We start from the raw sequence: 13,586 nt of genomic DNA, 5'->3' as shown, positions 1-13,586 counted from the left end.
CTAGTTATGTCTGTATGTAAAATAATTATAAGTTTATATTAATACAAATAGCTTTAATCCGGTTAAAAATTGTTTTCTTTCAATGTGTAAAAGAACTTGGTTAACATCTATTCTAGTTATTATTTCGTTCAATTCAACTAAAAACTTTCGTAAACGAAAATTATTCGCTCTTAAATTTATTTCTAAAACGTAAAATAAGTAAACTGGAGGTTTGTAAACAGTTCAAAGATTTTACGTGAAAGTGCGGCTGTGAGGAGAAACAATGAGACCGTTTAAATGACCACATTATCTGGAGTGCCCGCCTCACTCTCCTCTTTGTACTAAAGCTTATGTTTATGCAATGGAGCCATTATATGAAGATCCATAACTTGAGGTAAGACATAGTTTTAACCATTTTAAAAATCAAGAGAGAGGTCCATTCAAAAAAATCTCAAATGATTAATTTTAATTTGTACTTTTCTCTTAGTATATTTTCTTAGTAAGTTTTTTTATGCAAAACACATATATGTTCATTGTAGCAGTCATATGTTTTAGTACAATAGATTGGAACTTGAATTGTAACGTGATATGCTTTAATAAATGAAAATCAAGAAAAATATTGTAAAATTAATGTTATTGATGAGTCTTGCATTATATTGATAATATTAGAAATAGAAATATTATCAAAATATATTGTGATGTTATGGCATTAAGGTATTCCCAAGACATCTCGACTGGAAATGATATGATCAAACGTAGTGAGTGGAATCTTCAATGAATATCACAAACGCTCGAGACATTCATATAAATCCCCTTTGTGAATTGTGATCCAGTTGAAATTTGTTCTATATTTCTGGACTAAAGTTGTAAAGCTCTCAGCCAGATTTGTAAGGTTGTTGGACACGCAACAATTTTTAACAGAGAAAATCTTTAGCAACTGTTAAAGTGTGATGACGACACTTTTAATTCATACAACTTACGTTGTTTAACAGTTGTTGAATGTTTCTCGGTTTCTCACGCAATAAAACTATTTTGAAATTTATTTTAGATGGAAATGTTAATTCTTAATTTTGATAAGTATAATTGTCGGTTAAAATTATGCTTTGTATTTAAAAATAACCTGACTTTTGAAATTGAAGTAGAAGGAGGGATGTCGACAAATCAATCGTGTATCTTCTAATCCTATTCTGTTAGAGAAAAGGAGGGAAATGGGAAATCACAAAGTTAGCAAACTTAGCGCTAAGTAGTGGCGCAGGCGCGACGACATTCCGCGAGATTCGGCCGATGAGAAAGCTCCTGTCGGTCAAAGCTTTGCAACTCGCTTTACGTTAGGTACTTTCGTAATGTCTTCAATACGCATACTTACACTGAAATAATGTTGAATTGTGCGCGATGAGAGTGCCGCACCGATCCGTCGTGCGATGATCGCGCGTTGCACGTCCCCTTCGTGCTCACTGCACGCGCCGGCCTCTATGATTTTTATCATATTGTTTTTCACTTTTGTACCAGTTCAGTAAGTATTAGAATGTACATTATTTGTCTCATTAATTATCTGCAACACGCTACTTATACTAACTTACCTACGTAAATCGTTTCTAACTGTGTTATTCATTTAATAATTATAATATATTATTAATAATTATAATTATAATATAAGTATTCACTTTGACTTAAACGCCTCAATGGATTAAAGATAGCTAAAGTTAACAAGGAAATATTGAAACGGTAAAATGCATCTTATATCTATTATTAATTACGCTATTAAGTAGATTTGTTACAAAATATTTTTTATTGTGTCCTGTCTGCAGTACCGACGGGCGATGGTTAACGATACAAAAACATTGATACTTTCAAATTGTATGCAAATAATATTAAAACTCAGTTTAATGAGTCTTTTCCTATTTGTATAATTACCTACTGATTAAGTCATTCATACTTTATAAATTACTTACGTATGCATTTCTTATTTAGTTCTTGCAAAGCAATGTCTTACTACTACTAATACTTAGCAATAAGTGTCATGATTTGTATAATATAGTTTATGTGTGGCAAATCTAGAGGAGTATGACAGCTGTTTGGCAAATTCTTAAACCGATCTTAATTGGTGCTCTCCCCGTTGAAAGGCATTACACGTAAATCCATTGAACTAATTGCCGTCCCGAGCTCCGTAACTCAATTCCACATTCAGTTTGCTGAATCCTCACGCTAAATGGTAATTTCGTGCGAGGAATCTCATTTGTATGTCCGCGTCTTCGTGATGTAATTTGACAGGAGCCTCTCTGATGCGACCTTAATCAATGTCCAAGGAAACACGAAAATCGGCCATCTTTTCATTATATTGTAAATATAATTTTTAAGTTATATATTTGCTGATATCATAGGCGTATTGTAAGTTATTAATATAATAATTAAGGAATATGACATCGCGGCGTAGTGGTTTAGGCGAGCGACGCTTTACCGTGGTCGTAGGTTCAAATTACAGGTGTGTGTGAATAAAGGTTCTTTCGATGCGCTCCATAAACCCTTGCTCATATATTAAGGGTAAAAATGGTGAATGGGCCGGCATGATGTAGACTTAAAAGCGACAAAATGTGTCCATCACAGAAGGTTTCATAACCTACTTGTCTAGATTTTTTTTTAAACTATTAGAAATAATTACAATACTAAAATACTTTTTATAGAAGATAATCGTGATCATCTGAAAGTATCATCAGCTAGAAGCCTCAATCTTGTTTACACCGGGGATTTAAAATGGGAATAAGTAAAAATGCACGGCCCGTTATTATGAGTTGACCTCGAAACTGAAAAATGCTAACTGGCAAATAACGTGGTTGACTCTTATAATCGAAGGTTTTCGAATAATTTTGATATACGTATTGTTTAATACAGAATATTGTTGGAACATTTTACATTTTTATATATAATCTACATATTAGCATTTTTTTGAACCTACATATTAAAAATAGTTATAATTTCAAAATAATACCTAGGTAACACCGAAAATGTTTAGAAAATGAAAAACGGCGTAATGTATAAAGTTGCCAATACTTTTATTGTTTTTCGAAGTAAACTCCGTTCGTCTCTACACATCGTCGCATTCGATGGCGCTGCTATAATTTTTTTCCAAGACAACAGGCAAACAGCGATTGACTCTTACTTTCTTAAGCGTAGTTGGCTGATCCTCGAATGGATTCAACAACTGTGCTGATTGTCTTTTGGTTTCGGGTTCACCGCCGGTTAACTTATCTAACATTTGGAGACACCAGTCCATGCGAAAGAGTTTCTGGTCGTCGGTTGAAGTATGGGGAATCCATCTGGTATAAAGCTTCCTGACGCCTAAATAGGCTTGCCCGTATCTACTGATTGGTCACTCTCTTATCTTCCTCTATCATGCGTCGCACAGCACTGATGTTGTCTTCAGTAGTCGCTGTTAAAGGACATCCCTCACGCGGATCATCATTGAAATTGCTACGTCCACGCTTAAACTCGTTAAACCAATTGTAAATAGTAGCACGAGATAAACCCCATCTCGTTAAGAAATGCTAATCGCAGCCTATCGTAGCTTTGTTGTTGAGTAAGCCCATAACGAAAGTCATAATAAATCATTGACCGAAAATTTTCTCGCCTTAGGTTCATTTTCACGTGTTTCCTACAGTTGAGTTTTACATTTGCCGCTAATTCACAAAAATAAATGACAAATGAATGCATTAGGTTACCAAAGCGTTCTAAAATTGAAATTAAAAAAAATCACTAGCAATGTTTCTAACTGCCCAGTTCTAAACATTTTCAGTGTTACCCACGTATATAGAGAATAAAAACAAAATTAATAAGTTTGGTCCCTGTGGCAATGAATCTTATTCTTTGAGCGAGGACAGCTATCCTATCTATCTATGGGGAGTACATAAGGGCACTCATAAGCGGAGGCTGATGGCAATGTGAAGTGCCTGGTGGTGGGAGTTTGGCGAAGGATAAGCATTAAGCCAATGACCGGTTAAGACTGACCCCACTGCCGCCAACCTTGCGCGGTCTGTTATTAAAGTGTGATATAATAACGTTTGGAATTCAGATATACAAAGAAGATCATCCCAGCTTCTCTCAAAGTTAACGCTAGAAGGCAAACTCAAACTCGAACAAAAGTCAGGTTTGCAGGCTAGAGAAGTGCGTGATTAGTTAAATCCGCAATCTCGTAGTTTGTAGAATAAGATCTAAAAATTCTACCTGCTAAATTTGTGAGCAGATGAGAAAAGCGCTGGAAGAGCTACACTTGTCATCTTGCGTACTCCGCGATGCTTTATTGCGCAAAGTGTGTAAAGCCGCTTTACTGCCGCTTTTAATGCCAAAGCCAAGTTGTACTGTTCAAAAATTTAACGCAAATTGTTAATTATATATTTTACCGCAATTTTCGAGGTAATTCTTCGAAATGTGCTTCTCACAGCAATTGGCTTCACCCCACACATCTTTTTTGGTTTATCTTCCAGCAAAGCATTTTATTTGTAAGATATTTACGGCTTCTAAAAGACGAGACCTGTTTCACCAACACTTTTAGTATTTTAGATGTTGGGGTGACATCCCATCCCGACATGAAACATTTCCAGCCGGAACTTATAGCGTTTAAAAAAAATCTTCTTTAGACTGAATGTCTTCAAGACAGGTCTGTACATCTGAGGGAGGGTCTAGGGTAAAGATGTGTCAGGAGCACTGGAATGTTTTGACCAAAGGGCTGCAAGTGTATCCGGGTTTAGATCTCCATCGTAAATATTTGTTCTAATATCTTTGTGACACATTTTGGTCTATTTCGAAATGTTATATTACCATTAAAAATTATTATTAGAATCAAAATAGTAACAATACATTTTTATTTGTAAAATTTGAGCGGTGATCCGTGGTGAACGAAACAAAGGCACGAACAAACATAGTTCAAATAGCATTTGTGTGGTTCATCAACAAAGTTGAAACAAAATTTCTGAAAAGTCATGTTCAACTGAGCACTGTTCGCGTAATGACTTTAATGCTTTTTGATACACGAATATAAACTTAAAAAGAAAACTAGTGTTTGATAGGTGACCTATTGTGTAACATTTAATGCTGGGGTGGTGTTATCAAACCTCGGATTGCGCTCAAATAGATCTCATTCCATGCTCAATGTATAGTTGAAATCTATGTTCTATGACTAATTCATTTATAAATTGTGACACGGTAAAAATAAATCACAAACACAAATAGCAAGTGCAAAGTATTACAAAGCTAAGTGTGTGGTAGTGATAACATTGTTTTTGAGTATTTTGCGAAAAGATCGCTACGATGTACATTTTAATAAATTATTAGACGATTTGAGCCGCATTACGTTAAATTCGATAAATGATGTCCTTAGTCGGTGTGTTGAATATATTATTTAAAGAGTATTTGATAATTTAATACATTTTAGGTTAGACAGCGCGCGCGAGCGCATTGTGGATCGTATGGAGAACGTGACACACACCGTGACACGCATTCTGGACGGATACGACATACGACTAAGACCTAACTTCGGCGGTAAAATCACCATTTGTTTTATTCAATCAATAAATTAATAAGTGTACTTCTAATGTACATTCAGAAACGTCGTAATGTAAAACTTCGCGGGGCATTCATTTGGAAACGATTTGAGCGACACCACTACTACCACTACACACTATCATCCACGTACACTTCGTGATTCTACCTCGTATGATTCTACTCGAGTCACTAACAAAAATCTCAAACGGTGTAGGTTTACTCCAATATTTATATATTTTTTAAATCATCTAAAAATGGAAATAATTTTCGTCGCGCCAACGTTATACGCAAGTTTTGTTAATACAATATATCTTGTTTTACATATACTTGATATGTTCGATGAAGATATGGGATCTGAAAAGATGGAGAAATATTGAATGCCCCGAAGCGTATGACGTGATATACAAAAGATATTGCTGGCTCGGTAAACACATGGACTGTCAGCGGGTCGGGCTCGTGCATAATTCGTTATTGCTTTCAGGAGACCCACTGTACGTCGGCATGGATCTGACGATCGCCAGTTTTGATGCCATATCAGAAGTCAATATGGTATGTTATGACTTACGTATATATAACTGATACCTTATAACACTACGGCGACGTTCTTTTACGAAGACTACGGTGGATGTTAACACTTTTGTTAATTCTACGTTTCTGTTGCGATGATAATTGTAAATTCTTTTGAAGTCTGCAAGTTCTCCGGGTGTTAAGCCAAGATCGTAAACACGAGACATTGTTAAGTTGTTTGAATGAGCCGTTGACGCATCTCAGCGGAGATTTGACAAGTTTTCTTTGGGGATTCAAGGATGGCGCACTTGATCGCTCATCGTGTTCGTTAGAGCTCTAAATAGGGGAAAGAGCGCAAGGCCAACTCTTGACATACATCTCTGGGCTCGCCGGGGGCGGAGTGCTGACTCGGCCAATCGATGCTTGCCTCAGCTGTCTGACACCTCCCACTCAATAGAATAAATGCTAATTGCCGATTTTTATGATATACGTGACTTACATTCATTGGCACTGGGTGTGTAACAGGTCACAAATATTTTTAAGTAGTTCCGAACATGCAAAAGTATTTGTAACTAATATGTCGTAATATTTGAATATCAAACGTCAAAGATAGAAAATAAATTAAATAGAATACAATAACATCATTTACCCTGTTTTCAGGACTACACAATTACCCTTTATCTGAATCAGTATTGGAAAGATGAAAGGTTAGAGTTTGGCTTAACCGAAGAAGTCCTCACCCTCTCTGGTGATTTTGCCGATCGGATCTGGGTCCCGGATACGTTTTTTGCCAATGATAAGAACAGGTTCGTGTTGCTGCTCAAATTATATGATTGTAAATCTACCTAATTGACGGAACATAAATGTACGCATATCAAATCATACGCATTAACACGAAAGCAACGTCAAGTATCAATCACACCTCTACGCAATGTTTTGTTTGTTGTAGCAACTTTAATTTCGACCTAAGCTTAAAACAATTTTTTATTTTCGGAAGGTTAATTAATTAAACGTCAATTTAAATAGCAGAGACCGTGACCAACGCTCACTTCCAATATAATTATTTTGCGATAACCTTGGCCCAATAAGACGATTAACAGGAACAATAATTTTATTTTTCGAATTCGCAGTTTTCTGCATGATGTGACCGAGCGTAATAAACTAGTCCGTCTTGGCGGTGATGGCAGCATCACATACGGAATGCGGTTTACGGCAACCCTGGCCTGCATGATGGACCTCCATTACTACCCCTTGGACAGCCAGAACTGCACCGTCGAGATTGAAAGCTGTGTGACTCCATAACTTTAATATAAGCCGAGCTTAGCTTTGCTTTGCACCGTTGAAGATGTTTCTGCCGCTTGCACTGTAAAATGAGCTCTCAAATAAATATGCTGAAATAGTAGCTAATTATTCATTTAGCCTAATCGTAAAAGTTTAAGTAGATACATTTCTTAAACATATATTTTAAAACTTTTCATTTTATAGCTGGAAATATTCAGTAAAATTATTTAAACACGTTTACATTGAGTTTACATTCTAACAGTACGTTTATATATAGATGGGTACACTGTATCTGACGTGGTGATGTATTGGAAAGACACACCGGTGCGAGGGGTGGAGGACGCGGAACTTCCTCAGTTCTCGATACTGGGCCACGGAACGAATGACAGGAAGGTTAGTACGCGTTATCACTGCCCGTCTCGATAGGATAGGATAGGATAAATTTTAAAAATATTTTAAGAATAAACTCTACAAAATCTTATAAAATTGTCAATATTTAATGCCATTAAATATTATTATAGTCATGTTATCTCAAAAAGTTATAAAAGTAAAATTTCTGTATAAAATATTAATGTATGTAATAAATGTACTAAAGCACAATTATTTTACAAGTCCTCTTGTAAAATTCATGTCTTGGTTACCTGCTGCATGAATAAGTAATGTAAGATAGGAAACTGCATATTCTCGGAAATTGCAAACACAGCTTGAATTTTCACTTTGTGAGGTTAGCGTAGGTACGGGGTTCTAGAATAAATATCCTTATACACGAAATCGTTAATATTTGCCATTAAATATGTCGTTAACTTTTACGTTTAGGTTTTAACGGAGTAAATCTTAACTGTCGTAACGCAATATTATACAAAACTATTCGGCTAACTAAAAGTGTATGGTATGTACTGTCTGACGTGAAGACATTATTTTACCTCAGGCGATTAAAGCTTGTTTAAACAACAAGTGAAACTCAAAATCGGTTCCTAAAGTGTCTATTAACTGCGCAGGAGAAGTTAGCGACGGGCATCTATCAGCGTTTATCACTAAGTTTCAAGCTGCGACGGAACATTGGGTACTTCGTCTTCCAAACTTACCTGCCGTGTATCTTGATTGTGATGCTGTCCTGGGTCTCATTTTGGATCAATCATGAAGCCACGTCCGCGAGGGTTGCTTTGGGTGAGTTTTCTGGTTTTATTTTAAAATAAGAATAGTTATTTATTTCTAGTATTGGTAAACGAAAGCAGCATGGTGTACACTGTAGGTACAGCGTACTGAATTAGATTCAATTAAAAGACGGTTTATTAAGTTCATTCTGAACTCGTACATTTTAATTAATACTATCTTACTTAGTGCCAAAGTAAATGAAACATTTTCCACATAAGCGTTCACGTTATAGGAATAACAACGGTTCTGACGATGACAACAATAAGCACTGGGGTGCGAAGCAGTTTGCCTCGCATCTCGTATGTCAAAGCCATTGACATATACCTCGTGATGTGTTTCGTGTTCGTTTTCGCGGCTCTGCTGGAGTACGCGGCCGTTAATTACACGTACTGGGGTGCGAGAGCGAAGAAACGGGCCAAGTTAAAAAACAGAGACCTATCCGCTAGCACCAGTGTTGAGAAGGATCTCAAAAGCTCTGGAGGTATTTTTGTTAATGCTAACTTGACTGATGTAGTGTCAATATCTTATGATTCTTATTTGTTATTTGAATGAAGTAACCCTTAAAGTGACTTATAATAATTGTAGCATCAATAGGTATTTCCGATGTTTAAACCCTTGTTAACTGTTTTCTAGGTGCTCGATCGCCCGAAGAGATCATAGCCCTACGGGAGTGTACGCCTACTTCAGGCCGCGTCTCCCCTTTGCTAGGGCTCCGATCGAAGCCTCTACAGGTGCCCACCGGAGCCCCGCCGTCTCTGAGGCTGCAACGAGACCACACAAATCTACGATATAGAATTCGACCGCACTCAAGGAATTCAAGAAGTAGGTTTAAACTCAATTTTGACTCGAATTACGTGTCTTTGAATATCGCAGATCACAACAATAGGTCAAAGGCGTACTATGTACACAATTTGGTATAGAATTACAATTCGCGTCGTTAACCTTTCTTTGTAAGCACAATTTTCACGAACAAAGGCCGTTTTTTTAGTGTGAGTTGGTCTATATGCCTTGTTATCGGCGATGCCATTTTTAAATTAGGTTTGAAGTAGTTTATTCTCATTAATAAAACATTTATGTCACGCAATTCAGATTTTTTATTATTAAAAACATAAAAAGTTAAATATATCACGCCATCCTTGTACGCTGACATTACTAAAAAACTTTGCTTTTCTAAAGATTGGTGGGATTTGGTCAGCTAATGTATAGTACATTAGCCGTGGAAAAGAACTAATTAAACTTTTTACAAATATCAGTTCGATCTTAAATGGTTTTTATTAGCTTTTATAAATTTGTTCCAAGAAATGGTATTTATTAGAACCCAAATCTTTTACCGTTCTGTAGAATATTTTTTAAATTCTTTATTACGTATATTAGATTTCTATGGTTCGTTTGATTTTAGTTTCTGGCTTTCGAATATTGTCTTTAATACTTCACCTCCTGGATTTAGTTTAAAAACTGCCACGTTTCATGTCTTTCGTGAATTGAAATTAGGATATATTTGTTGATCCAATCCTTTTGTGGTGAGTTAAGAATTTTTGTTTTGTAACTTTATTTTTATTGATTCTTCATAAAATACTCTTAATCATTATAGTTAACAGTTAAACCATACATGTTGTTTATTACAAATTATTTGATCGTATTCGATAGCTTCATATTTTATTTTATGGTTTGATTTTTTTCATTTGAAAAAGGATTTGCTTGTGCCGAGTCTAGTAGTCATGAGTTAGGTTGCAGCGATTGGTCCATGAATGATCTGAATTTTGGAGTTACTCCAGTAGTTCATATCCAATAATCCAACTCGTTCAATATTTTATAACTGGATTCACGTTACACTATCTTCCTTCTTTAAAAAATTTACATTGAAAACCTGGATGGACCTATGAACTATGTTTGAATGTTATGTTTGTACATTAGTAACCAACAGCCAACTCAAGTATGCACTAATTAATATGCATTAATTCAGTCGGATTCAGATTAAATTATTTAATTAATGTTCGAAATCATTAGGTATAAGGAGGATTATTACAAGCATTTCAGTTGCCTGATCAAATTTAATCCAAGATTAAGTTATAGGTATGCCATGCATGGACTTCAGTATTATTAGTATTTATTTTTAGTTCACCAAAGTTGGCCTCTTTTAGCACACTGCAGATATTAGTGTAATATATATTCAATCGTGATTTTGTAAGTGATTCCCATTCATAGTTCTTCGGTACTTGATATGTCATATCACGAGAATGTTTGGGTGTTTCTAATGAGAGTATATTTGACGTTCCTTTAGGTATACGTGTTAATATTTAGTGGTTTACTAGTGGATATTGCTAACTCAAAAATAATACTTTATTCGTTTCTGAATCGTTTCAGTATGCTAGCACGTCAAAATTTATTTAATTTAAATTAAAAAAAGCAATGAACCCAGAATTCTAGAAGATTAAATGTCTTTAAGTTTTAATGCTACCTTTATCTGCTGTCGGTGTTCGATGATAAAGCTACATCCGTAAGGCAATTGACAGATATTGGTATATATGTCGCAGCAAAGTAATGTAAATCGGAAAGTTTAATGAATTGTGTGTGTGTTTTATTGGTAATAAATGTTAAGTCTATGTCTATTTAATTGTGTCTGTATAAAAAAAATACAATCTGTAAAAAGTAGATCAGATGATAATTGAAAACTAAAAGTATTCTATTTGTTTAATTTTTTTATTTTATTATTAAAAATCAAGGTGATTATTATTTTAAATCAGTATATGTCGTTATTTACATTCCCCTAAAGCAGTCGTACTCTAATGAAAAATAACCACATACACACCTCACCACCACACCACAATTTATTATTTTTTATTTAAAGAATAAAAATCTCAGAATTATTCTCAGATACACCTTGATTGCAGTTAAATTACATAGTTTAAGGATTATGTTATTCGAATTTTCGTGCAATATTTTAATCAAAAACTAAATAAGAATACATTTTTATTCACGATAACTACATATTCACAAACTGTAAGTTAATTGGCATAACTAGTTCTATGCGTGAAATCTGATAACATCACGATACCTAACTTTACTTAAAAACAACTTGTACAAAATGTTATATACAGTTTAAATAAAATAGAACTATTTTTCAGATGGCGCAACCCATAAGCCTCGTGTGATGCACGCGCTCCGAAAAGGCGCAACAGTTTTAAAGGCTTCTATGCCGAAAATTCGCGACGTCAACGTGATAGATACCTACTCCCGAGTCATATTCCCAATTTGTTTCCTAATATTTAATGCCGTATATTGGGTATTCTATGTAATCGATTAGAAACTTTTTAAGATTAGGTCATTATAATTAAAGCCAAGTCAGTCTAGCATGAGTTTGATATGTGAATAATAATCGCTAACTAAAAACGTGCCAAAGAAACAATATTTGTCTGATAAATTCACTCTACTGTGAATTTGACGAGGGAGAAAAAGGGAATGTCATTTAAAAAAAAACCGAAAAAAATGATCGATTAAATACAATCTCATACTTTGTCTAAGTTTAATACATATTTTCCGTACCGAGCTTAACGTTAAGTGCTGAATAAAGTGTTGTTACATTAAATTGTCCGCAATAAAGATGTTATTTGTATATTTTTATCCCACCGTTGGTTGTTACTATAAATTAAAATACTGCCATTTCATTGCATTTTACTTATCATAATGAGATTGACTATGTTTATACACTTAATCGTTTAAGAATATTTAAAACTATTAGAATGTAATCGCTATTTAGATTCAGCTAATTAATTTAAGTAGAGCTAGCGAATAGAGTTTCTCACTTAACGTGATCCAAATTGTCTATAACGAGTTCTCGAATTCTATTATAATTGTTGTGTTTAAAAGTATAACCTCCGATCGTGACGTTCTTTGAAGAGTTTATCTTTAAATTAAAACATTATGAAATATATTATTATAGCTTCCTAAGACATGAGTTTCGTTTAAAGAGGTCCAAGTAGACTCAAAAAGCAAAAAAAGCATTTAGATAGGTAATTAGATTTGTAAAGAATGTTTAAGTTAAAGTGTAATTCGAATTTGAGGTTATTATTATAGATGCAGAGCCCAAATAAAGTATATTATAATCTTGTGTATTTTCTTTCATTTTCACGTGTTTCAAGATTGTAGGTAGGAAGAAGGAATCCAACCACGAGAGGAAGCCATGAGGTTGGAGGTACTGTGCCGATTCCTTTCGTTTCGTTCTCTGCCAATTATTCCAAATATTGAGCAATCATAAATGAAATAAATACACTCCACTATTATATATTAATTATTAATAGGTAATTAAATAGTTATAAAGAAATATTTAACAAACCGCGCCGCCGAGTTTATTTGCGGAAAAATTTGATAAATTTAGGTCGATTGATTATAAAAAATCCGCACGATCAGCCCTACAAAAATAGGCATGCAAATGTCTGAGTTCGTAAAAAAATGGTCTACAGCTAACGTGAGGTAAAAACTTCTGAGTGATAAAAACTTTATTCACATCTCCGAATTTCTCCATAAAAGGCTACCATAGCCCTAAACTCAGGCAATATAGTGATAAGCAAAAATTGCTGCGTGTTTTGAAGCCACTTTGCGAGTTCGACTCAAAGAAAACACAAATCGATTAAGGCGCGTAGGTACATATCGATAAAATGTGTAAAAAGATTTAACTTTGAATTACTCAAATGCTCATACTAAATATTTGTAGCATTTGACACCTCGCAGGCAGATTTATGATAGCGATGTCAGGAAAGGCTCTCAGAAAACCATTAGTCGTACTCATAACAATGGAAGGAGGTGGATCTGTCTATTATTGCATGTCGCCATTATTATTACTCATCACCGTAAATTCTACAACATATACTCATAAACGAGCCCAGTTATTTGGTGGTAAAACACGAAATTTCAATCAGAGACATCTTTGTACTAAAATATAAAATTAGACCTTCACTAATTTTCAAAGTCGGTTCGCAATAAACCTCCAACAGTGGGTTGATGTGGAAATGCTTACACAACTTAAAGGTAACAGATACTGAAGTAGTCCTCTAGATGTCATTAGAGATAAATTTGTTTTTTTTGATTTTCATTATTGTCATATAACTAAATTCGTCACATTGATCTATTTA

At 34.7% G+C, this 13,586-nt stretch overlaps 1 protein-coding gene across 1 annotated transcript; it reads left to right on the top strand.

Annotated features, from left to right (window-relative positions):
• The first annotated feature begins 1,278 nt into the window (after positions 1-1,278).
• On the top strand, positions 1,279-12,176 carry LOC123715292 (gamma-aminobutyric acid receptor subunit beta-like). The gene is made up of 10 exons (XM_045670249.1): positions 1,279-1,492; positions 5,405-5,511; positions 5,996-6,063; positions 6,682-6,827; positions 7,152-7,309; positions 7,580-7,695; positions 8,301-8,469; positions 8,690-8,938; positions 9,091-9,279; positions 11,583-12,176. The coding sequence occupies exons 1-10, from the start codon at positions 1,401-1,403 to the stop codon at positions 11,759-11,761; spliced, it is 1,473 nt and encodes a 490-aa protein (XP_045526205.1). The 5' UTR covers positions 1,279-1,400; the 3' UTR covers positions 11,762-12,176.
• Positions 12,177-13,586: the final 1,410 nt, after the last annotated feature.

This window comes from Pieris brassicae, chromosome 10, assembly GCF_905147105.1.
Source record: "Pieris brassicae chromosome 10, ilPieBrab1.1, whole genome shotgun sequence".
Classification (NCBI taxonomy): Eukaryota; Metazoa; Arthropoda; class Insecta; order Lepidoptera; family Pieridae; genus Pieris; species Pieris brassicae.
Note: the sequence above shows the minus strand (reverse complement) of the source record. Positions and strands in the feature narration are given on the sequence as shown.

Coding starts and splice junctions, on each gene's coding strand:
- LOC123715292 (XM_045670249.1), top strand. CDS start 1,401: ATGATCGCGCGTTGCACGTCCCCTTCGTGCTCACTGCACGCGCCGGCC. Junction 1,493..5,404: donor TTCACTTTTGTACCAGTTCA/GTAAGTATTAGA, acceptor AATACATTTTAG/GTTAGACAGCGCGCGCGAGC. Junction 7,696..8,300: donor ACGGAACGAATGACAGGAAG/GTTAGTACGCGT, acceptor TTAACTGCGCAG/GAGAAGTTAGCGACGGGCAT.